Source organism: Barbus barbus (assembly GCF_936440315.1).
Source record: "Barbus barbus genome assembly, chromosome: 41".
NCBI lineage: Eukaryota > Metazoa > Chordata > Actinopteri > Cypriniformes > Cyprinidae > Barbus > Barbus barbus.
The window spans coordinates 4,208,877-4,233,247 of record NC_136719.1 but is presented as its reverse complement, the minus strand read 5'-3'; the positions used below and the strand labels follow the sequence as shown (position 1 = coordinate 4,233,247).

Below are 24,371 nucleotides of genomic sequence, written 5' to 3'. Positions count from 1 at the left end.
GTGTAGCAAAAAAACTAAAAATCATGGTGTAGCAACTAGGTGTCTGTCGCTCTATATACAACCCCTGGCAAAAATGATGCATTCACCACACTTAGATGATGTTCACCCATTTTTTTTTTTTTTTTTTTTACTTCATAATAAATAAACGAATCACATATATCACACAAAACAATTTTTTGTTTAATAATTCAACATTCTGGTTACCATATCTCAAATGAGATTAACTCCTTTAATTAATAGAAAATTGTTTTCCATATCAAGTAGGGGAAAAACTATGGAATCATTCAATGTTGAGGAAAAAAATATGGAATCATCAACCAGAAAACACAATTTTCTTGCTCAATTTTCTCTGGCTTTCGTGATGGCCTGAATTCTTTAGGGCATGGACTTCACTAATGAAAAACAATATTGTTCATCAAGCAGGTTCCAACTTTCTTGAATAGCAGTTGACAGATCAGCTTTGCAAGATGGAGCCTTGCCATGGGTTATAAAATGACTTTTTTTTAATCGGATTGAGATCTGGACTGTTTGCTGGCCATGTCATTGAGTTGATATGCCTTTCCAACGGTGGCCGAGAGAGCTCAACACGCTGCAAATAGAAAACAACGCCTGCAAATTAAGAAAACAACTTTCGTCAATTTGACAACACACGCTTTAAAATTTTATAAGATTTCAAAAATGTGTTCATGGCTATGAAGGTAAGATATTGATTTTGGAGAATACCATTGCGATGTCGTTTAAGGGATTAGCCTAACTGCCTAAACAGTTATGATAGTGTTTATTTGTCAGCATTTAAATGTACAGTTACGTGTCTGGGTACTTTCCTGGGAGTACCACTCTGCATATAAAATTGCTGTTATGTTATATTAAAGGGGTCATCGGATGCTAAATTCACTTTACAAGTTGTTTGAACATAAATGGTTGGAAGTGTGTGTACACATTCATCCTATAATGATAAAAATCCACCCAGTGTTTTCCTATTTTATCCCTATTTCCCTAAAATGCCTATTTTAAAATCCTCTTTCTCAAATCAGGCTGTTGAGGTTCTTGTCAGAATGATGTAGTTCTGCGCAGGCCGCTGCCACGGTAGTTGATTGACAAGACCGTAGACCCGCCCTGAGTGAGCTGAGAGCTGTCCACCATTGTGTCGTCACATTGTGTTTTGTTATTGGATGTAATACTGAATATATTGCAGTCATCATTAATCCCGACGCAGAGGATTACGTTACTTCCGCTTTGAAGTGAATGCGCTGATCCCCGATCTGCCTAAATGCATCTATGTTCGCCCAAATCATTCGTGATCCAGCTTTATCAACAGAAGAAGTGAATGAACAGAGCTGATTTTAACATGGTAAAAAAGGTGTTTTTTTACTCTACCATTGAGAAATTTTAACCAAAGTATGTCATGAGCCTTAAAATCACATCAACTTGTGGAAAATGGGCATCTGATGACCCCTTTAAAAACTGTATGTTAATTCTGCTATCATTATTTACGGTGTTGCAATTATTTTGTTTCTCAGTTAAAGACAAGAATCAGGAGAGGTTTCTGTGAGAGTCTCCACCTATATATAGCACATATAAAATGAGCTTCACCGGAAGATTACGAGCTGGCTTATCTTTATCATAAATGAATTGGGAAATTTGATTGTTTTCTTCAGGCAGTCATCTTCATGAATTTCATTAGAACGGCACCAGACAAAAGTTCCAGCTTCATCTCCTTGTCCAATGCAGATTGGTGATTAATCACTGAATATCGCTTTCATCCAATCATCCACACTCCATGACTTCTTCTCTTTAGCCCTTATACTTGCACCTAATCTTAGAAACGGCTGACTGGGAACATCCAACTTCTTTTTGCCACATTCCATGTTGGATTTCCTCCTTGAAGGAGCTGTATAATCTTTCCATCATTTCAACTGACAGCTCTCTTGTTTGGGCCATGTTTAAATTAGCAGCTCGTTAAGGTGTCTAAGCACTCAACATTGGATGATTACATCATTTTTTCCCCTCTACTTGATATGCAAAATAATTGTCCATTTATTAAAAGTTTAATTTCATTTGTTTGAAGTACATTTCAAGTAAACAGTGTTGAATTATTAAACAAAAATTGATTTGTGTTGTATATGAGATATGTTTTAGTTCTTATAAAGTAAAATATTTGGGTCAATATCATCTAAGTGCGGTGATTCCATATTTTTAAATGGACAAAAAAGTTTCTGCCTATACAAATAAGCAAACATTTAAGATTTTAGGACTGAATCCTTATTGCAGTAATTTGTGTGTTTCTGCAATGTTGTATGTTTTGTAACAATTCTATGAACCCTAACTGATGCAGTGTAGCTTTTCATTTCTCAGATAACCATGTTGGAAGATGTATGTGTTTTGGAGTTTCAATCTTTACTGCTGTGTGCTTATGTCTGCATCATATGTAGATGGTACATGCACAGAAAAAAAAAATAAAAAACATCAGAGAGTTCAATTTAAACATTCAAAATCTCTCTTAATTGCACATATATTTTATTAGGGGTTCAAGTGTGAAGCGCTGCAACACTATTGTATTTGTAAGGTTTATTATTGTTGTTATTATGCCCTAAAACTGATCAGGCAGACCAAACGGTAAGGCCTAGACTGGAGACTTGAAGCTTGGCCAGATGGTACAGCTCAAAAGTGCGTTTCCCCATTTTTTCAATGGTCACTATTGGCGTTTAATGCAATTAAGATTGCTAAAGTCATCAGATTTTACTAATAGGGCTACCAATCTCTGTATAGAAAATAACAATGTTGCTACAATCTTTCCAAAGTTATTTTTACCCTCCTGTAATTTGGCTCTAAATCTCAGGGAAAAATGCTATTTTGACCCTTCTCTACAAAATAGTGGATTACTCTAAATATACAGTACGCGTGTGACATTTAATGTTTTGGCTTACATCACTATACATGGTTTTTTATCTTTCTTCAGAAAAGATATTGTCAAAATCACAAATTTGAGGCGGAGACTGGTTGACACGGAAGGACCCAAAGGTTCATATGCTTGTTAAAAAAATGACTGAAGAAAAAATTATATAAACAAACACTAAAGGCAAAATCAGTTTTGCTTTAATTGAATGTTTATTTGTTGCCTACATTACATCTTCGACCAGTTACAACTAGGCAGTTATAAAAAAAACAAAACTTAAATTAAGATCATGAAAATAGGTGAATGGCAACATTCATGAAAATGTACATCTTTACAAACAGAATGAGGGAAAGTGCAAAAGTAACAATTCCAACGGATAACAGTCCCCACCAATGAAACAGAAAACAAAATATACAACTAAATAAAAATGAAAGAAAAACTATATAAACATACTTCATTCAAAGCTTCCATCAGATTATTTACAATGGTACTTAATAGATCATCATTTTAAGAGATTTCTTCTTTTACTGTAACATTTTGATAAGGTAACATCTTTGAACAATAAGCAGAGACACTGCAATATTCACAGCACATTTGACATTTTTTCATACCAGATGAACCATCATTCAAAACATATTAATTAAAGATTCTTCAAATTGAAACAGACATCTGGAAATTGGGGGGTGGGGGTAAATAACGTTTTCCAAGAAGTAAATAAATAAGAAAAATAAACAGAAATGTGCTGTGAAAATCACTATTAAAAAAGCTAAATCTTTGGGATGACAGACAGTGTGTGAGTCAATGTGTGTAGTTTGAGGTGGGGACAGCCAACTCTGAATATTTTAAACACTAAACAATTAAATGATCAGACAACACTGTATTAAACTCAAATTTACATCCAATTACAGTACATTTGTGACACCTCAAACTCCTTAGTCTCCATCATGGTCCCTGAACACAATCAGATTAACCTAAAATTAACACACTATAAATGATATCGTCCTGTCTCTTTTGTCAATTACATTTACAAGTGGTGTTCCTGAAATGTTGCTATAGCAAAAATTAAATCTAAAAGCAGTATAGTAATTTAATGCCATAATTACTGACAATATGCTTATGTCTGAGGCATGGCTGATTGTAACTAGGATTCTAGCAAAACCAGATCACATGTTTAAATATACTTATTACTTTCCAAACTGATAAATCTATATCTATACCTAATGTACAGCATAGTAAAATATATCGATTCTATGTATTCCTGGACTCGAAAAAATGTGGCATGCAAATATTACAAATTACACACTGAATGGTCACTGGCTGATGTTAGCATATTTCCTGTAGATGCAGCCACCTACACGACTAAATTTACTAACTTCTACACAATTAAAAAAACTAATATTTAATTATTGGCTTAAGGAACTGTTGTTTACACTGAAATTACGGCAGATAATTTAATTAGCATCACCATTAATGTGCACCTTATGTGGCTTATCTTAAAGCTTGTATGGCAACATGTATATACATGTACTAGAATATTATAACCAGTAGTTTAAGAATATTGTAACAGTTTTAGAGAGGAATACTTGTGCCTGCCACTCAAGCCCATGTAGCCAATGTGTTTCTTTAATTTTCTTTCTTTTCTTAAAACATTATCTGATATGTACATGACATTTCATGTGATATAATTATCGGCGCTTCATATTAAGAAAAAGAGAGATAAGATAAATCATTTGAAATATGTTGTATACAGTGTTCTGCTTAGATATATAACTACTGTGTTTAACTGAATTCAAGTGTAGAGATGAGCAGAGTAATGCTGAATCCATAATTTACAAATTGTATGCTGTTGAGTGCATTTAGCTCTGTAAAGTACAATGAATTAGAGTTAAAATGTTAATATGTCTTGTGCTTTGTGTTGTGTCTTTAAGCTGTGTAACATGTTCCATGTGGAAGTTTGTTGTGTCTCATTTCTTCCTGTGTGCTAAGCATGTGACATGTTGTCCATCTTTCCTGCTTCCTATGCAAAACTGCTTGAGCTGAGACACTGGAACTTTTCCCTCAGTGACTGGACAATAGTGGGCTGATTCACACCTTGCTGGCTGCAATCCGGATCATTCCACATGTATCCCTGCAGAGCCATCTCAGGGTCAGTGGAAACCTGCTGTCCTTTTACGAGGGTTTGCATGCTGCTTTGAGGTGGGTTGCAGTCATTTACTGCAGCTCCAGGCAGATTGTGCGGCTGAGCAGTTTCCTGCTTCTGCTCCTCACCCTCATCTTCAGAACGGATCTCTACATAGTCGTCATCATCATCTCCAGTGTCTTTAAAGTTGGCCAGATAATTCTCAGTGGCACTTTGCGCATTCAGTGGCACCTGTTTGTTGAGCACCAGTATTTGCTGTGAGTCCCTCAGTGTGATATCACATGGTGCTGAGAGGTCTGAAGTCCCTTGGACGGGGCAATCTGGAAGGCTGTGCTGCCGTGGCATGTGTGTCCTTGATTCGTTTCCGTTCACCTCCCACACCTGATTACTTGGACCCCTGCTATGCTCTTTTCTGGTCTGGTCTATCAGTGAAGATGAGGACTGGCAGCGATTATAGGGTGAAACCTTGGCATTGCGTGGTCCAATTGAAGTGTATATGTGATCAGAGTCATCTTTAATTGGTGTCACAAAAGCACTCCAACGCTGATTGGGTGGAGTACTCGGAGTAGGAGGAAGGTTCTTCAAAGCAGGAGTAGAACTTGCGGGTGCCAGTCCTCTCTGTGGGGTTGAAGTGCCTACTGTTGTTTTTGCTGGCCAAGACACAAAATCAGCAAGTTCTCCATTACTGTATGTGCAGTTCAACCAGTCTGATTCTTGGGTAGAGCTATCAGATAGGGAAGGGGAGGATGTGGTGCTGGGGAAAAGCGGATGCGGGCCGGCAATACTGATTGATGACTTCAGAACTGGAGGAGTGGTTGGAGAGCCTTTAAAAACCACCTGTTCATACAGATGAGAGTACTCTGCTATTCTTGCACCTAAGCAGAAGAGAGGAAGACAGAGGCATTCATAAACCAATATTTCATATGTTCAATCTTTATGAATAAAACAATGTAGAACAAAGAACAAAATAACATTTGCCATAGAAGTATGTCTTACCTATTGCACTGCCACCTTGTTTCTTCTCCTCCAGTATGGCTGCCAAGTCTTTCTGTTTGCCTAGCCTTAGCTTAGCACAACTGGGTTCATGGTCCATGCTCTTCATCTTCAGTAACTGGTTGGTCTTTTTGATCTTCTGACTGTACTGTCTAGCCATGAGGAACACTCTGTTCTTGCCCCTCTCACCAAGCTCAAGAAACTGGTCCCCAGCTTCCACACTCAGCAACAGACTAGAGGAGCCCGAGTCCAAGCTACTAAACATGGTCTGAAACTCTGAGTCCTTTGGTGAAGGGATATCCTCATCGTCCATCCTGAAGCTTCCGCTGCTTAATCTTGCAAGTTTTTTGCGGATGCTCTTCACTGTACCAGGTTGAGGCTCAGGGGTAGGAGGGAGTGGAAGGGAAGGTGCTGCAGGAGAAGACACTTCGTCTTTCTCATCCAACCTAGTTTCTACAATTTCGGGAATGTTGAGGATCGGGATCTGGAGAGCTGGAGGGGGGTTAGAGGCTGGTGGGTTGGGTGACCCAGAGGCAGCACAAACAGGGACTGTTTTTAAGGGTAATTTACATGGAGAATCATTAGATTTTTGTGCAGAATTGGCTTTCTTACTTGGAGATTCTTGTGCTTTGCATTTGGAATCACTAGCTCTTTGTTGCAGCCTGTTCCCTTTACTTGGGGAGTTGTGTGTTTTTCGTGGAGAGTCTTGTGCTTTGCGTGGGATATCATGCACTTTTTTGGGAGAGTCCTGTGTTTTGCATGCATTGCCCGTTCCACTTACAGGAAATGCAGCTGGAAGTCTATCTGGCTTCTTTTCATTGTTCCGGATGTAGTTTTCCAAATCCGTCCAGATCTCTTCCACTTGCTCTAATGTATGATCAGCTGTGGAAAACTGAGATGATTCAGTATCTGAAATTGCAGCAGAGGCAATGTGAGGCTGTTCAACCTCTGTCTTATTTTTAGGACAGAGTTTTTCCTCAGATGCAAACCCTCCTAAAATTTGGATAGCCATGAGGTCTACTTCAGATGTTTGCAAACTCTCTGGTTTTCCCTCATCCATCACAGCTGCAAGAACTGGGGGCTCCTGGAAGACAATGGTATCATAAACATTCTCCTCATCCTCAACAATTTGCAGTTCACATGTCTCAAGCGGCTCCCCGCCTTGACCAGAAGACCTATTGCTCTCACATGAACTCTCGGTTTCAGTTGGAGTTATTATAACTTGTGGTGCTATCCTAGATTTGTCCTCTAATACGTGATCCTTACGGATAAGCCCCATGGCCTGAAGTTCCTCGTAGCTAATGTTGTCATAAACATTCTCGATATCATCAATTGTTAACTGCTCGGCAGAAGATGACCCTGAGATTTCATTGCTTGAAGACTCAGTTTGGTTGGTGGTCTCTTCTTGTAGAGCTCGCTTGGTAGGGCTTTGTCGCTCACTTTGGTTTTCTCCAACACTGTTGGCCCTGCGAAGTACTCTGCTCCTGCTTGTGGGGAGGTCTAGCCGTGATGTTTTAGTTGGTTCAACATGCCAGCTACAGGGTCTTTCTGGATGGTCAGCAGTCTCATGGTCACTCTCAGCATCATGACTGCTCATATCATTCTCCGTTGGCAGGAACATCTGATAGATGTCTTCATCATCATCAATTTGAAAACTCTTTTGACGAGTTGGAAACATATTCCTCCGTACTCGATGGTCTGTCCATATGTTGCAGAAGGAAGGTTCCTCTCCTGTTCCCAGCATGCGAGAGTAGCGTTCATCTCTGTCTCCTTCTGGAGGTGCAGTAACCCGTAGGATAGGGGGCGTGATGACCTTATTTTGCAGGGACTCTTTAGCAGTCTGAATGAAAAAATGAATAATCACTTTTACCATACATAAGATTAGGGCTGCAGGAACCACAAAATAATTATTGGTGTCAACTATGTCCTAGCCACTTTATGTATCACACTATGTCCTTACCTGGAGGTCTTCATGAGTAAGGTTGTGGTTTCTCCACTGGTCAATGCTGTCCACCGACACTTGCTGGTTCAGTCTTTTCCGGCTGCCCTTCCCTGGTACTCTCAGCTTGCCCCCAGAACTCTGATCATGCAAAAGTTGACTCTTAGAATATTATTCATAATCAATGAAAATGAAATATAAACCAGAGCCTTACATTTGAAAATGAGAGAGGTGAGTTTCCTTGCAAAAATTACAAGCACAAAACTAAGGTGTTGTGAGGGCATATTGCTATACAGATTTTCTGGGTGTTTTTTTTTTTTTTTATACATCTTTGGTATACATATGTTCCCTTGTTCTTTTTTTTTTGGTCTTCAATATGTTAGCACCTCAGATCTTAAACCCTTTACTAACTTCCATGCCCTTGTTTGCTGCTAATTTAACAGACCCCATAAGTAATTATTAATAGGATTAAAATAAAACATCAAATGTCAATTCAGGCTCACCAAACCAGTATCGTCCTCATCATCAGCATCCTGTGGATGTGGCTCGTCGTCAACATCACTGTGGTCACCAGGGTCCAGAGATTCCTGTGATTCGCTGACAAGGCTACGGGATCGGCCAATAGTACCCAAATGGGCAACAGGTGACAGCAGAGTGACTCCCAAACTAGAACGCTGTGAGGAACAAATACATTTTTTAAATTTACTTTTTAAAAATGTTTCATCAGATTTGAATAATGGATTAATGCTTGCATGCTATGGGTGGTGTTCTTTACCTTCGGAATATCTGGACTGGATACTACAGCAACAATAAGGAAGAGAGAATGTTTAAAAGATTAATATTATTTTAGCATTTTGTTTTCTCAATTATCATTTTTCATATGAATGCTACTTACTTATGTGTTTGGAGTTTTTCAATAACTTAGATAAGGGCTCTAATGAAACAGTAAGATAGAGGGAGAGACGAAAATAATGAGTAAACATGATCAGTGAAAAATTGTTATTTGTTTGTTGTATTTGCTATGGTCTCACCTGTCTTCCTGCGTGCTCTCCGGGGCGAAGGACCCTCTTTAGTGTTCACTCTCTTGTCACCAGAGTTGTAGTTAAAACTTGGGTGGTCTGAAAAAAGTTAAGAACAGTGTCTGAAAAATAGTCTTCGTAAACACAGAAAGTGCTAAATATAGTGCTCTGTAGCTTTCAGTTTGAAGTTAAAATAATGCTTACTTGCAGTATCCATCTCCAGAATGGCCTGTTTAGCCTGCAGAGACAGAAATAAAACCTTCCTTAAACACTTCCTTTTAGTATTTATTTGTGTTTACTATGTATAATATTATTTCATGAACTAACTTTAATTTATACTAAATTATAAAAAATATTTTTAATTGTATTTTTATGCAGTAAATTATTATTATTATTATTTTGTAAAAAAACACATGATTAATTTTATGAATTAAACTGTTAAAATAAAACGAAGTTAGTTATTGTATTACAGTAATGAGAATTGGAAAATAAAAAATGTCAATGCAAAAAAATAAAAAGGCTTCTTTTTTTAATTCAAAATAATATTTCCTTTTATAATTTGGGGCAAAATATGACTGACAAATTTACACATTATTTACCTTGCTAAAGTTTAAGTAAATGCACATAGAAGAAAAACGTTTTAAATGAGCATAGAAATGAGCAAACAAACAAATTGCATCTTTTTCTGTGAAAAATTAATTTAGAGGAAATGGCCTCTGGGTGGCACTATGTCTTCACTTCTGTAAGTACAGACATTTCTGCTCCACCTTTGAAGTTCTTTTATTCTCTCTGAGTGAACACATGAGTGTGAATAGCCAGATTCGGCCACAGCTGCCGATTTACAGAGTATATTTTACCAAAGTAGAGCTAGGACAAAGTGCGTATGTGCATGTTCTAACCTTGGCCGGTATTTTGGCAGGATGGTTTTCAAGGATCAGCCGTTTTAGATGCAGGACCCACATTTTCTTGTCCTGTTGAGACTTCGCCTAAAAGTAGTTTTGAGACATATCAGCACAATCTGCAAGCTTAAGATAATTTACCGACACACCTTTGAAACTACTGTGACCGAGTCATCCCACTATCAAAGTCTACTACCAGTCGTCAAAATAAACACTTTAATCAGCTGGGTGAACGTCAGCAGAATCAGTAACTAACACACATATGTGGTTGACTGGAACCGCTAGCAGTGACGCACTTATACACGGTTCATTTCAGAGACAGTAAAACCCAACATCCTTCTGTGAGAATTCATAATTCATGCTAAATCTCTACATGTTTATTACTGTAATGCTGTGACAAAAACATCAATAGATGGATAGATTGATGGTTGGACAGATGGATGGATGTACTAACCCCTAAGCATTTATAAAGTCATGGAGTACATTTAACTGGGCATGTATTAGCTGCTGAGATAACAGTGAGCCATTCAATAATTAGGAGGTAAGGTGATTTACACGCGTTCAGTCAGTTCAGGCCTCTGTGGCACATACTGCATCATATTTATGACTACTCGGTCCAACACAAAGGTCAGATGTACCAGCACTGGCTTTAGGCGAGACTCCTAAGTATCATCACTTTTGTGTGCGTATATTCATACATGCTGAAGCCTGTAGGTAAAGGGGTGTGGTTTTACTAGGGTAAAGTTCAAGGCGATTGGCTGTCCGTCAGAAGCTTGGCCTCGGGCTGGACATTCCACTGTGTTTAACACAACCCGCTTATCTTTGGTTACATGCTGTTTGTGTGCGTGTGTGAGAAAGTTTGAAATATTACCTGCACAGTGTGTTGAAGTTTGGGGTTCTTGTAGTGAAACACGCTGAAGCTTAGATGCTCTTTAGGAATGACTTCTACCAACATTAGATTACAGCACTGGAAAAATGTATAGAAACAGATTGTAGATTAAAGAGATCATATAGTTCCAAACATTTTATTGAACAATAACAACAATTTATGCACATTTAATTTAAACACTGTCAGAAATATGTGCAAAAATAGTACGCTTAGGGCTACAACAACTTGTCACCGAGGCAGTACAGTTTTGAGACTTGATTTACCCACAAAGGTTACATACTAGTACCTTTGAGTAGTAATAGTATGCACCCTTAAGACAGTAAAATGTGCCCTTATAGTACTATTATGAAGCCTTCAGGGGTAAATAAGGTACAGAGGTTTCCCTTTGAGGGTACAGTTTTTCCAAAGTGTTTTTTTTTTTTTTTAGGGATGCACGATATTGGATTTTTGCCGATATCAGATATGCCGATAACGTTCAACTCGTTTTGGCCGATGACGATATAGATATATAATTATTTTGAACTTTGGGTAGTTTTTTAACAAGAACTTATTTGTTAGAGTTAAACAAACAATAGTAAAATTATTTTAGAATTACAGTACATTGAAGATTTGAAAATAAATATAAATACACTATTTATTAATCACTGCATTTTTTTTCAGAAAGTTGCAGTGGTAACCTTAATATTTTAACTTATGATTTAATGTTTGTAAATGGTCTATCAGGCCCTTTCTGACAGAGCATGCTGCACAACTTCTTGTCCAGGCCCTTGTCGTTTCTACGCTGGACTACTGCGATGCTCTTCTGGCTGGTCTGCCATCAAACACAATCAAACCTCTACAAATGATTCAGAATGCAGCGGCACGACTGATCTTCAACGAGCCCAAAAGAGCGCATGTTACACCTCTCTTCATCTCCTTGCACTGGCTACCAGTGGCAGCTCGCATCAAGTTCAAGACACTGATGCTTGCATACAGAACGACCACAGGCTCAGCACCCTCCTACTTCCACTCACTATTACGAACCTACATCCCCTCCAGAAGTCTGAGATCTGCTAGTGAGCGACGCCTAGTGGTACCATCACAGAGAGGCTCAAAATCACTCTCCAGAACATTCTCGTTCACCATTCCTGGCTGGTGGAATAATCTTCCCACCCCTATCCGGAATGCCGGATCCCTGTCAATCTTCAAGCAATAACTGAAAACTCATCTCTTTCGGCAGTACTTGACTTCATCCTAAACTCCAAAAAAAAAAAAAAAAACAAACCTTAATCTTTCCCTCTATCTTTCTCTCCTTCCCATACTAGCTTGTACTTATTTGAATAATGACTGAGACTTGGTGTTACGAGCACTTCCTCTGTCTGATTGCCTCTTCAAGATGAATCTCTTTTTGTATTCCCCAATTGCAAGTCGCTTTGGATAAAAGCGTCTGCCAAATGACTAAATGTAAAATGTAAATGTCTAAAGCAAAATAGTTGTAAAAATTCTGAAAACATTTTAGAGCTCATAATTTTCTTAAAAAATATAACATATTACACATTAATGAATAAATATTATAATAAAATAAATATAATTATAATGTTGTTCATGTAAGCTATAGCTTCTGACCTTTAAATCAAAATATACTCATGATTTTATGGTATCAATTACTGCTTTATTTAATCAGAAACACAGTCTAAATATTATTTGTGTATTTTGCTTTTATTTTATTAGAAGTAGGCCAACAGCGCCCCCACGGAATTAAAATTCCTTACTGAGCCAGCATTAGGACCCGGGGAGGCTGCTGCTGCTGCGTGCTATTGCTGTTTACTCTCTCAGTTTAAATGCAGACATCCAAAACAGTGAATCCAATCACCATTCAGGCAAAACTTTCCTTCAAGAATGAGCCACAATGCTGACCTGATCTAATCGCCAGCACACCCTGAGCACATGTGCGTTAATGTATTCCTCTTATCGGCATAATTTTTCATATCGGACCGATGCCGATATTTACATTTAAAGCCATTATCGGCCGATTCCGATATTTCTTCCGATAATATTGTGCATCCCTATTTTTTTTGTCCTTTTCATAAAGTGCACACTGCTACAAATGTTTAAGAAAAACAAGTTATTTTTCGAGCTGGCCAAAACCGGTAAAATAGGTTGTTTTCACAATAGGATGAACTGCTTGATGAGAATTAGAGTTCAATTGCACCTCCCTTGCAGGTCTATTTTCACACTGTACAATGGTTCAAACTACGGTATATTTGCATCTTTATTGTGAGTACTATCCAAAGCTATTTACTACAGTAGCTGCATAATGACTCATTTGTGCCTTTGGATTTTCCACCAAACTTTACACGCACAGACCGTCGCTTGTATTTGCCATAGCTACATTGCAAGAGATGTGAAGAATGCAAGCTGCTCCCCAAATGGCATATTCCGGAGACAAGCGTCAATGAGACATGCATTATGACCAGCTGGTGAGGACAAGGGCGACTTGGTAGACCACTTTGGAAAAGTCTAACTACCAGCAAAAAATAAAGCTACCATGTCCGAAACACCAGCTTGACCTGATTGTCCAGAATGGGAAACTAGTAGGTATATGGACTCTCACCAGTATGTGGGCTTTGTAGGTGTAAGTCTCCTCGCGTTTCTTGGTGATCAGCAGAAGTTTGTCGAACAGGAAGAGGGTTCTTTCATTTTTTGCTCTCTGGAAACGGAACGTTCCCTCAAGAACCAGCTCACCGTAGCCAATCAGATCAGGCCCCTTCCAGTTAGTCAGCAAACTCTGAATCTCCTGAAAGAGAGAAGGTGAGAGTAGAAGAGGAGGAGCATTACTCTTCACGTACGTCAAGTAACTTAGCCAAAGGCGAGTTGGGAATGACGTTTATGTCTGATGAGTCTCAAACATAATGTTCTGCTATCTGTTACCACACACCCATCCATATAAAAGCATGCACCCTGTAGCCAAAATCAAAGTAAAGTAGTTGGTAGTGGATTTACTTGTTCCAGGATGGTCATTTCCTTTCAAGGACTAATTCTCAATGTTTGATCGACTGAACTACTAGCTGGTGGCCTTGTGTGGTGCTGACATAGTAGACCAGCGGTGTCCAATCATGCTTCAGGAGAGCCCTTTTTTTCCAGAGTTTAGTTTCAACTTGCTCCAACACATTTACCTGTAAGTTTAGTAATCCTGAAGACCCTGATTAGCTTGTTTAGGTGTTTAACTCTACAGGAACATTGTCCTTCAGGAGGAGAATTGGACACCCCTGTTGTAGACCATCTACAGCACCTTGTGCCAGCAAAAAAAAAAACAGCTACTATTTTCTAAACAACTGCATGACTCCCCTTTTTGCAAGCCTAAATAGATGGTAGAAGCTATTGGCAAATCTATGATTTACTTAGGCTTACAATTCTTTGGGGAATGTAGCCCAGGTCAGTTTACCCTCATGTATTCTTGTGAAGTAACTGATATATACTAGTCTATATGGTGCATAGTGTATATATGAGTGTGTGTGTAGGATACACAAACCTGCAGTCTAACTGCATGCTCGTGTTTTCTCTTCATGTCATTGATGTGCCAGGCAACCCTCTGCATGGTGTCGATGGCCTCCTGGATTACATCATACATCTCTGAATCCTTCTCCAGATGAGTGGCGATCTCCTGCAAAACACCAGTACATCTGTGATCTCAGATCAGTGCCACAATCATCTGTGTGTAGGGTAGTATTTGTGTATGGTGTACTATGTCTAGGGTCTGTGTGTGTTTCTTTCTGGGTGTTTGTGTACTTACATGCAGTAGTAGATGATACTTTAGGATCCTCTGGACAGGTTTAAGCAGGTAGGAGCCGAGAGGAAGGGAGTGTTTAAGACTATCCTGGCGCTCTCGCAGAAACTTTGCAACTGTTTTGTTCCGCATGCACTCTGTTAAGACAGCAACGGATCTGCAGATGCATGCAAACACGTGTTATCAATAAAAAAGTTTATTTTATATCCATTCAGACTTTGGCAGATATGCACAACATAAACATGTCAGTGACATATTATTGATTTGGCGTCTCTCTATGATTAATTTGTTCAGGTTAGAACCAAAATGATATACAACGGCCAAAAAAGTACTTAAGTGCACTTAAAAATATCTGAATCTCATTACATCAGATACAAAATATCAAAGCAAATGTCATCTGCATGTTCTTAAAACTAACTTCACTTTTGTTCATTGTTGCTTAGCAGCTTTTAATCAGCTGGTGTTTTGGTGATTTTTAGTGGATGTATGAAGTCAGTTCATGAAGTGTAGTTAAAAATATATTTTTTTTCCTTCTTAGATCTGTATCTTAGTAAATCACCTTGCATGATTCATTTCAATACTCTCCTCCTCTCATAAATTTTGTGTCTGAAAGGGAAACTACTACAAATGCATAGGCAATAAGGCCACACAAATAATTTATCGCTATTTTTTCACTACGTGTCTTTAGTAAATTCTAACAGCAGTTTTTTTGTTTTATTTTAATTTTTTTAATACCAAAAGAGGGTTTGCACTGATACAAGCTGTTAGTAAATTCTGGCCCTTTGTTTGTTACTTTATCTAATGCAATGACTTTCAAACATTTTAAGCTATAGCTTAAATGGATAGTTCGTTAACACTTTAGTTCAGGGACCAATTCTCACTATTAACTTATTGCTTATTAGCATGCCTATTATTAACACATTGGCTGTTTAATAGTGCTTACTTACTTAGTACTTGTTTATTACCACATATTTTGCATGACCAAATTCTACATCCCTAATCCTTCCCAATACAGAAATTTAACAACTACCTTAATAAACAGCAAATATGGAGTTTATTGAGGCAAAAGTCATAGTTAATGGTTTGTTAATGGCAAGAATTGATCCTCAAAATAAAGTCTGACCAAAAATGTTAAATTTACTCACTTTGGAACTCATTTGTTCTTTTGTTTTCCATGGACGAAAAATAACATTTATACAGGTTTGGAACAACTTGTGGGTGAGTAATTGATGACAGAATGTTTATTTTTGGGTGATCAAGTGTCCAAACATTTTTTGGGCTAATGTACAGTACATTAATGGGTCCCACTTTATATCAGGTGGCCTTAACTACTGTGTACTTACATTATGCACTTATTGTGTACATACATGTTTTTACATTGTACTTATTTTTAAAAATACCTATATGTAATTACATCTGTAATTAATTTCTGTAATTACATTTATAATTACACTGTTGACCCATCCCTTACACCTGTCCATACCACCAAACCTGTCCCTAACCTTACCCGTATCCCTCCTCAATAGCAGCAAAAGTGTTTTGCAAAACAATATGACCACAATAAGTACATTATACTTATTTTTTGATGCAAGTGCAGTGCATAGTAGGTAAGGCCACTTAATATGAAGTGTGACTCATTACTGCATAGATAAACAAACAAACACACACAGACATCCACACACATAAAAAAGATGTATATGCACGGTTGAGAGAGTAAGGTCGGGCCCTTCTGTTAAAACACCGATTTTACAGTTTATTGGCTGCCAAGCCTCACAAAGCACTGGGACAGATAGACGTGTGTGTGCGTGCATTCCAGCATCCTGCGCACAGACCTCACATTGTCACATTGAAATATGACCCGGGTATCACTGAGATACGGCTATTGCTTTCAGGAGCGTTACTGTATGTGTGTGTGAGCGTGCCATATGACCTTGGTTAGGGTCAACAGCTGTGTGAGGGTGTGTAGAGAGGGTCTCCGTGGCCCAGACAAGAATACATTCATACTCGCACCATTCAGCATCTGATGAAACTACTACTGAGTCCTGTCACTTTTAATTTCTCCTTGCATCAGAAGTAGGACTCATGATAACACGTGCTGCACCAGTGTGTGTGTGTTTGATAAAAAAGAAAAGAAACCATGGGTGTGGGTGGCATTTTGCAAGGGAAAGGTGTTGTATGTCAAAGGTTTTGTTGAACATTGTCAGATTTCAGGCTTATGAATAGATTTAAATCTCTGCATGTATACATGCACCCAAAGGCAAATATATTTGACACACATTCACATTTATCTCCGATAACCTTTATTCAAGACCTCAACACTGTTCAGTCACTAAAACACTAGTTTAAAATTTATTTTCATCTCTGAGTGTCACCTATACATGCAATTGAAACAAATGCTTGTGAAGTTGATGCACTTTGCTAACCCAGCAAAGCTAAGCTATTTCAAAGGAACTATTAACACTGACCAGCGGTTCAGTGTTAATGAACTAGTATGGACTAGTTACAAGTTAACTAGTACTAGGCTTGGAGTTCTTACTGACACCTGCTGCCGTGGATGCAGCACATGCAAAAACTATATTTTTATGTTAACTTACCGATGCCTTTGTATTCTATGAACAAGCATATTTGTTATCCATTACTAACTGTATGATTCATTGTAAATTAAATTATTCACGGCTGTTTCCTTAAAATGTTGGGACTTTGTTGCACGTTCGTCATTCATACCATGTTAAAGTGCAAAAGGTTACTTGGTGCATTTTTAAATGTAATAAACAAAGGGGCAGATTGTGATAGAGAGAGAGTCAGACAGGGGGTTTCCCTCAGGGGGGAATATATAGGAACAGACTCCAATGGTGTTATACACATGCACACACACAACATATAATATGAGCACACACTCTCACAAGTCTCACATTCCACACACACACACCAGGCCGTCGCTCGTGAAGTCTTATAAACCTCTATATTGAGAGACAGATGGTGACGCACAAACCACAGGAAGTATTTCTTACCTTGGATAATTTGTGCAGTACTGCGTGTAGATGTGGAAGTCTTCACTCTGGAAAACAAGCAGGAAATTAGGGTCAGTTACTGTTTGTGTGGAAAATAACTACATTAACAAATTAAATGATATCATAATGAAAAGTAATGCAGGAAGGTTTGGGTGAGGGTAAATAACTCATGACAAGTTACATGCCTAATTTTATTACTTCATTCAACCAAAAAAAAAACAAAAAAAAAAACTATTTACTCACTCTCATGTTGTTATAAACCTATAAGATACATATATAGAGCAGGTCAAATATGGTAAACAGAAGTTCAATTATATGTTCTTCATACACAAGAACCAGTAAGGCCTATTGTTGCATGTCGATCCAATGAATGTGGATCTTGTGTATCAAGCAAGTACAGTTGAGCTTTTATTTACCATATTTGATGTGCTCTAATATGCACACTGATCAAAAGCCATAAATAAATCAGTTAATTATATAAAGTGATTATGGTGTCTCTTCAGGAGAAATGGATTAAACGATGCTTGATTCACATTAATTAGTTTTTAAACCAGTTGAGTTTTGGTGAAATGGACTTTCAGTGGAGGGAAATAAATGAAAGTGCACATAAAACAAACCAAACCAAACAAAATAAAGTCCTATATCTGATTAATACAAGTTTATACTTAATTCAATTATATTTTAATTTACCATAAATGCTTGGCATTATTTGGAAACACAATTTATATGTTTAAAGACAATAGAAGTAATTAGGAAATTACATATAGGTCCGGTTTCACAGACGGGGCTTAGACTAAGCCAGGATTAGGCCATAGTTCAATTAGGACATTTAAGTCATTTTTATAAACATGCTTAGAAAAATAAATAAAACATTACTGGTGTGCATCTTGAGACAAAACAAAGGCACTGATATATGTGAAGATCAGTCAGTGCAAGTTTCTTTCAGTTGAAACAGCTCAGACTTATATTTTAGTCTAGGACTAGGCTTAAGCCTTGTCTGTGAAACTGGGGGGATAAAGATATACCAAAGTCCTGCTTAAATAGGTTAAAAAAAGCTAATTGAATTTAATATAAATTTAAACTACATTACATTTTTATTTATTTGCAATTAATGTTCAATTACTGTCAAACATTACATTCAGTTTGTATATTTTTTAAGTATTTTATTTCTTTAAATGAATGCTAAAGTGTACACATTTAGATAGCTAGGTCAGTGTGTATATGGCTGTGTTGGCACATAAAGCATCAGACTTCCTCTGAAAGGTCAGGTCAGGATGGTGCATTACAGCCTCTCTCTCTCTCTCTCTCTCACACACACACACACAGCCATTGCAGTGACTGTAATAAGAGTCTTGATGTTGTGTTTACAGTAATGGTATATGTGAGCGTGCTCTGATTAAACCTCTCTCCTCTCTTCCTTCATCTGGAGTCTTTTGCTCTCTCATTCCGCCTATATGAACATCAAAGCACTTGGAAAAGTACAGAGAGTCTAAGTATCAAAGAGCCATTTATCCTCTTCCTCTAATATCCCCTCTCTCTCTGCCGCCCCCACCAGCTTTCACATCTGCCCTCTCTCTCCACACACACACACACACACACACACACACACACACACACACACATACAGATAGCTTTATTAATGAAGGTGTCCTTGCATAAATGCTGTGACCCAAACGCACACACAAACACACTGAGTGGTAGGTTCTCCATGGGAAAACGTATTAATTAAAGAGCAGCATACTCTCCTGTTTTTAAAAGTCCGGAACCACATCCAGATGTGTGCTTACTGTTTGATTATGCTGAAGTTGTCTTCAGTCTACAAATGTATGAATAGATGTGAACATGTGAGCAGTATTCACATGTACTCCAATTTTAAAATGAATGGACACTTTTGTGTCAGAACTGTTATATAATGCATCCTGGAGCCAATTAGCATCCAGGACTATTTGTTGTATAAGTTGTGTTAGTGCTGTGTAATATCCTTCTGTCTGAACTTGTGTTCTCGGAGAAATAGACTGAGTCAGCGTTTGTCCTTAACAGAGAGAAAGAGAAAGACAGTGTTCTCGGGAAGCTTTGATAGGAATCAGATGTAATAAAAACTCCTCACTCTTACTGGAATCCTGAAGCTCCTTTGTGATATCAGTACCATAGAACTGGCTGAGTAATGGCTTTAAACACACACACACACACACACACACACACACACACACGGTTCTGGGAGTGTTTGCTAACGATGACTAACCTTTACTGATCAATACACTTGCAAAAAGTGGGAACAAGCTATTTATATCTGATTTAACCATTTTTGTTATACATTAATGCATTTACATGTAGGTGGATTCAGCAACATTAAATAATATTTACCAGTTCATTTAGATGTTACAGTTTATTGCTGTAAACTGGATATTGTTAACTAACAAAATATTGAACATAGTTTTTGGTAATTGAAATATACATGCTGGCTTGGCAAGTAACTCAAAAGTTTAAATGGAAGTACTTAAATTACTCAAACTAAAACTGAAATTTAAAAATAAAAAAAAGTTCACAAAAATCACAAAGGCACATAACAAAATGACTAAAACTGAAAATATGAAAATAAAAGCTAATTAAAAATATTAATACACAGTATGATAAGTATTCAAATGCTAAAATAACACTGGTATTATTGATGAGCCACTTGAGATGATTTGCTATTGTTGTATTTCTCACTTATAAGAAGCTTTAGAAAAAAAAGTGTAAATGCATCATCTCATGGAAAAAATTCCTGGAGAAAATGTCCCTGTAATAAATTAATTCATATGTTTGTTGAATGTTGTTAACATTCTAGGTTGAGTTAATTATCTATTAATTTTAGATGTATTATTTATTTAAACTCACTGGAATAAGGCCCTTGAAAATCAAGTGCATTGAAATATTAAAAAGATTAACATCAGACACTACAGTTACAGACTAACCCAAACCCAATCTATTTACTTCCATAATGAATTATTAAATTAAAATAATTAATTATTGTTTAATTTGACGATTCCCCTTTACCTTAGTGGACAGATTTTGGATACTCTTGGGACATGTTTTTGACCAATATAAACATACACAGATTAGATTCCTCTTATAAACTCTGCTGCTGTTAATGAATATCATGGTTTAATGTTCTAATGTCAAGTTTGTCAGCAAATAATCCATAACACTGAACAGAAAGTGTGTGTCTAAACGTAAGTATGTGTGAGAGTGTAAACAAAGAAGAAGCCAGTAAAGCATCTGTGTAATATCTCTCTGTTGTTTTCTCAAATAGACATAAACATAAATCCTCATAACCATATACGCAGACCTCTGAAGGCGTTTCACGCTCAGGGCTGGATGTGTGGGTTTTAGGTTTTATATGGCATCTTGTAAGCCACAGTCATTTGCACTGTGTAAAGTATCAGCCCCCTGCTAACAGTACATTAGCACAACAATAACTCGAACAAAACAAAGCAATTATCACACAACACCACAGGACAGAAAACATTCCAGCAGCTGTTAATTAGAGCTGTAAAACAGCTATAACACTTACTCAAGTATGTGTTATTACACTAGTCAACTCGAGCTAGGAAACAAATTCTAACATAATAGTGTTGATCGTTTACGTGTGTGACCATGTGATCGCAGACTTAGTCATTTCTCCATCTGAGCTTCAAAGATGAAATAAAGTCTAAAATCTGGTTTGTAATAACTTGAGGTTGAGTAAATGTCATATTTGTGTGAGATTTGTCTTTGTGAAAAAAGAAAAGACGAGAGTTTTACCTTGGCTACGAAACACTTTGCAATGGCAACTGGGTTGGCGTTACACTTCTCCAGGTCATGAAGCAGATCACTAAAACACACACACACACACACACACACACACAGAATCATTATATAGCATTACTCACATCCATTAAAGGGCTGAGCCGTTATGAAACTATTCAACTTGTCCTCAGTTATGTGCTGTATTTTAGGCCGTGTACTGTAAGGAAAGAGTCACTTCCATGAATTGAACAGCATTGTGAATGCATTTGAGGTCACTTCAGCATTGCAGTCATATGAAGTCACACTCTGTGTGTGTGTGTGTGTGTGTGTGTGTGGTCCGAAGTGAGAGGGACCGAGGAAAGAGAGATGGCAAATACAGCAGACAGTCTAAAACTGAAGATCTTCCCTCATCAGGTCTTTGGGGACACTTTCTCTGTCATTTTGTTCTGCAAATAGTCAGTGAAGGTATATGAAAATATTCAATAGCCTATCTCAGAAGGTCAAATGAAATATTAATGAAGGTAAAAACTACACCAAATTCAATACTCTATCTTAATCTGTCAGCTATTTTGGGATGAAATTTTGGCTTGTATATACTGATGAACTTACATTTCCCATAATTTCCAAGAGAGAGAGAGAGAGAGAGAGAGAGAGAGAGAGAGAGAGAGAGAGAGAGAGAGAGAGAGGGAGGAAAACTTACGGCTGAATGGTTAATGAATGCATTTAAAACATCAATATTTGACAAAAGAAAAAAAAAAAATAGAGAATGGAAATAGATTATTTGCTGTGGAAGGGGTTCAATTTATGTTTTTTCTTTTAATAAATGGCAGAATATTATGGTATCAGGGTTGCACAGATATTTCTGGTAATTACAATTAGTTTGAAAAAAAAAATCTAATTATAATTTTCAAACAAATTATAATATTGTTATATAATTTGAATGGTTGGACACTTTCAAAAAGGTCAAAATTACCAATAATAGTTTATAATATACTATATAATTGTTTATCCAATATTGTGCCGAATAATTGTAAAAAAAAAAAAAAAAAATTTCTCTCAAGGGCTGTATTTGTCACTGAAACAAACAGGACCTGAACTGTGTCTGTGTACCTGTTGAAATAGTAGATCTCACGGATATTTCCAAATAAAGAATTCCTCTCTTCATCTCCCAGCAGCAGAAGAGACTGATTGCTGATGCACTCCAGGTAATCCTGTAGAGAAACAGATGAAAGGATGAATAATCTCATCAGCAGCATCATGTGAGACGGGCCGCACGCCTGCCATCAAACACAGGGGTCCCGTCCTCTGACTGGCTTCATGATGTTCAAGGGTTTGCCGTATTTGGACAGACAGACCTGCTTCAGTACGGCTTCAACTCTCACACCTGACCTTAACATTTCCACTTTGGCAGATTAGCTACAGTATGTCTGCTTTTGTCCGTTATGTAAAGTACTTATGGAGTGACACTTTGATGCATATAGTATGAAGCATCAAAAGAATGGTAACAGGATGCAAATCATACAATTGAGTTTTCTGTGATATTCTTGTGATACAAACATCACTGCAGTTTAGTTTGGTGCTGCTAGTGATGCAGGAATAAAACACTTCAGCTTTAAGCTTCACAATGATCTTTTCATGCTCTAGTTCTGTAGAAACATACCCATGTGCTGGTGTTTTAAAGAGCACAGAAACACTATAAGAGCGTAACAGTGCAGAAGCGCAGTGAGCTCTCACAAATATCAGCACAGCATGTGAGAATCTGTAACTTCTGCTCCGCCCTGCATCTGAAGGTCTCTGTCTTCGGTTGACAGATGAGATAAGTGATTCTCTCACTCTGACAGAAGTCTTTACCTGAACACCCTCAGGCCGTGTAAAATAACCATTCTGTGGGGAAAACACACCCTGCGTCAGCACATGAACACAGACAGAGAGGTGCTGTTATTTGTAAAACTGAAGAATAAAGACGGTATCACCTCAGGGAACAAAAAACAAAATAACATTATCATCAACATATTGTCTACACTGGAAGTACCTGCTTTGCTTTCTTTGAGTATACTATAGTTTTGTGTTTGCTTGTAGATAAAAGAGCTGAAGATACACTGAGGTAACAAACACTATACAGCAGAATCTCTATTAATCATCTCAAACCTGTCAAAAAAATGTAAAGAAGTCATTTCAAGTGCAGACAAAGTGCAATAAAGTGATGTTGTGATCTATAAACAGCTCCAGCTTTGTGACCCCAAAAGCTACTGGAAACTGGGGGACGCTCTTTCACATGAATAAAAATAAAGCTCATGAATAACCTTTAAAGCTCATGACCGTAAAAATCGTCTCAGATGATATGAAGTGGCACAGTGACTTTTTGATGGTCTTCATCAAAGTAAATTTCTTCATGTGACTCCATATCACTATAGTTTTTTTATGTAAAGCATGAAATAATCAATGCTCTTTCACAGATTTCAGTAGATTCTGGTACTTGTCAGAGTGTCTGAGAGCATTATCTATAGATTTTAACATTTTTCAAAGAAAGGTTTCTAGGTGGTTCCTTCCCAGATATTCTGGCCCTTACATAACTTTGTATGTAATACTGCAAGCTGTTTATAACTAATGAAAATTAAAAAAGCAGCAATTATTTGAGTAATTTTAGTTATGCACTTTTATCATTTTTATGTTTTTGAGTTTTAAAATATTTTTATTTAGCTTTAATATACTTTTATTTCAAGTCATTTTATTTCAGTTGTTTATATATTCATATTTTATTCAATTTCAGCTTTGAAAATGGTTAAACCAGGGGTCTTCAACAGAGGATCTGCAATTTCTAGAGGGTCCATGATGGTACTGCAGGGGTCCAGTAAATATTGTTTGATCTCAGTTAACCTCAACCCAAGATAAACTTCAGCTAAATGATGAATTGTCTCTCCCTCATTAGCATACGCAAATGAAGTCAAATTGAAACATAATGGATGTTTTTGGCTTTATAAGGTAGATTGGCATGTTGCACAAAGTTAAGCTGCCACACTACTGTTTCTAAATTAAAATATTCTTAAAATA

The 24,371-nt window shown here is 37.4% G+C and overlaps 1 protein-coding gene across 1 annotated transcript in view; it reads right to left on the bottom strand.

Moving 5' to 3' along the window:
- Positions 1-3,078: 3,078 nt before the first annotated feature.
- LOC306860916 (pleckstrin homology domain-containing family G member 1-like) overlaps positions 3,079-24,371 on the bottom strand; it is a 48,692-nt gene continuing 27,399 nt past the window's right edge. The window contains exons 3-18 of the mRNA XM_079402939.1: positions 22,431-22,531; positions 21,336-21,405; positions 17,553-17,599; positions 14,548-14,698; positions 14,287-14,418; positions 13,369-13,551; positions 10,758-10,853; positions 9,887-9,973; positions 9,192-9,225; positions 9,000-9,086; positions 8,864-8,902; positions 8,744-8,766; positions 8,472-8,642; positions 7,990-8,109; positions 6,033-7,869; positions 3,079-5,911 (exon numbers count right to left, since the gene is read on the bottom strand). Of these exons, the coding sequence (XP_079259065.1) occupies positions 4,914-5,911; positions 6,033-7,869; positions 7,990-8,109; positions 8,472-8,642; positions 8,744-8,766; positions 8,864-8,902; positions 9,000-9,086; positions 9,192-9,225; positions 9,887-9,973; positions 10,758-10,853; positions 13,369-13,551; positions 14,287-14,418; positions 14,548-14,698; positions 17,553-17,599; positions 21,336-21,405; positions 22,431-22,531 (4,176 nt within the window). The 3' untranslated portion in view covers positions 3,079-4,913. The remainder of the gene's footprint in view (positions 5,912-6,032; positions 7,870-7,989; positions 8,110-8,471; positions 8,643-8,743; positions 8,767-8,863; positions 8,903-8,999; positions 9,087-9,191; positions 9,226-9,886; positions 9,974-10,757; positions 10,854-13,368; positions 13,552-14,286; positions 14,419-14,547; positions 14,699-17,552; positions 17,600-21,335; positions 21,406-22,430; positions 22,532-24,371) is intronic.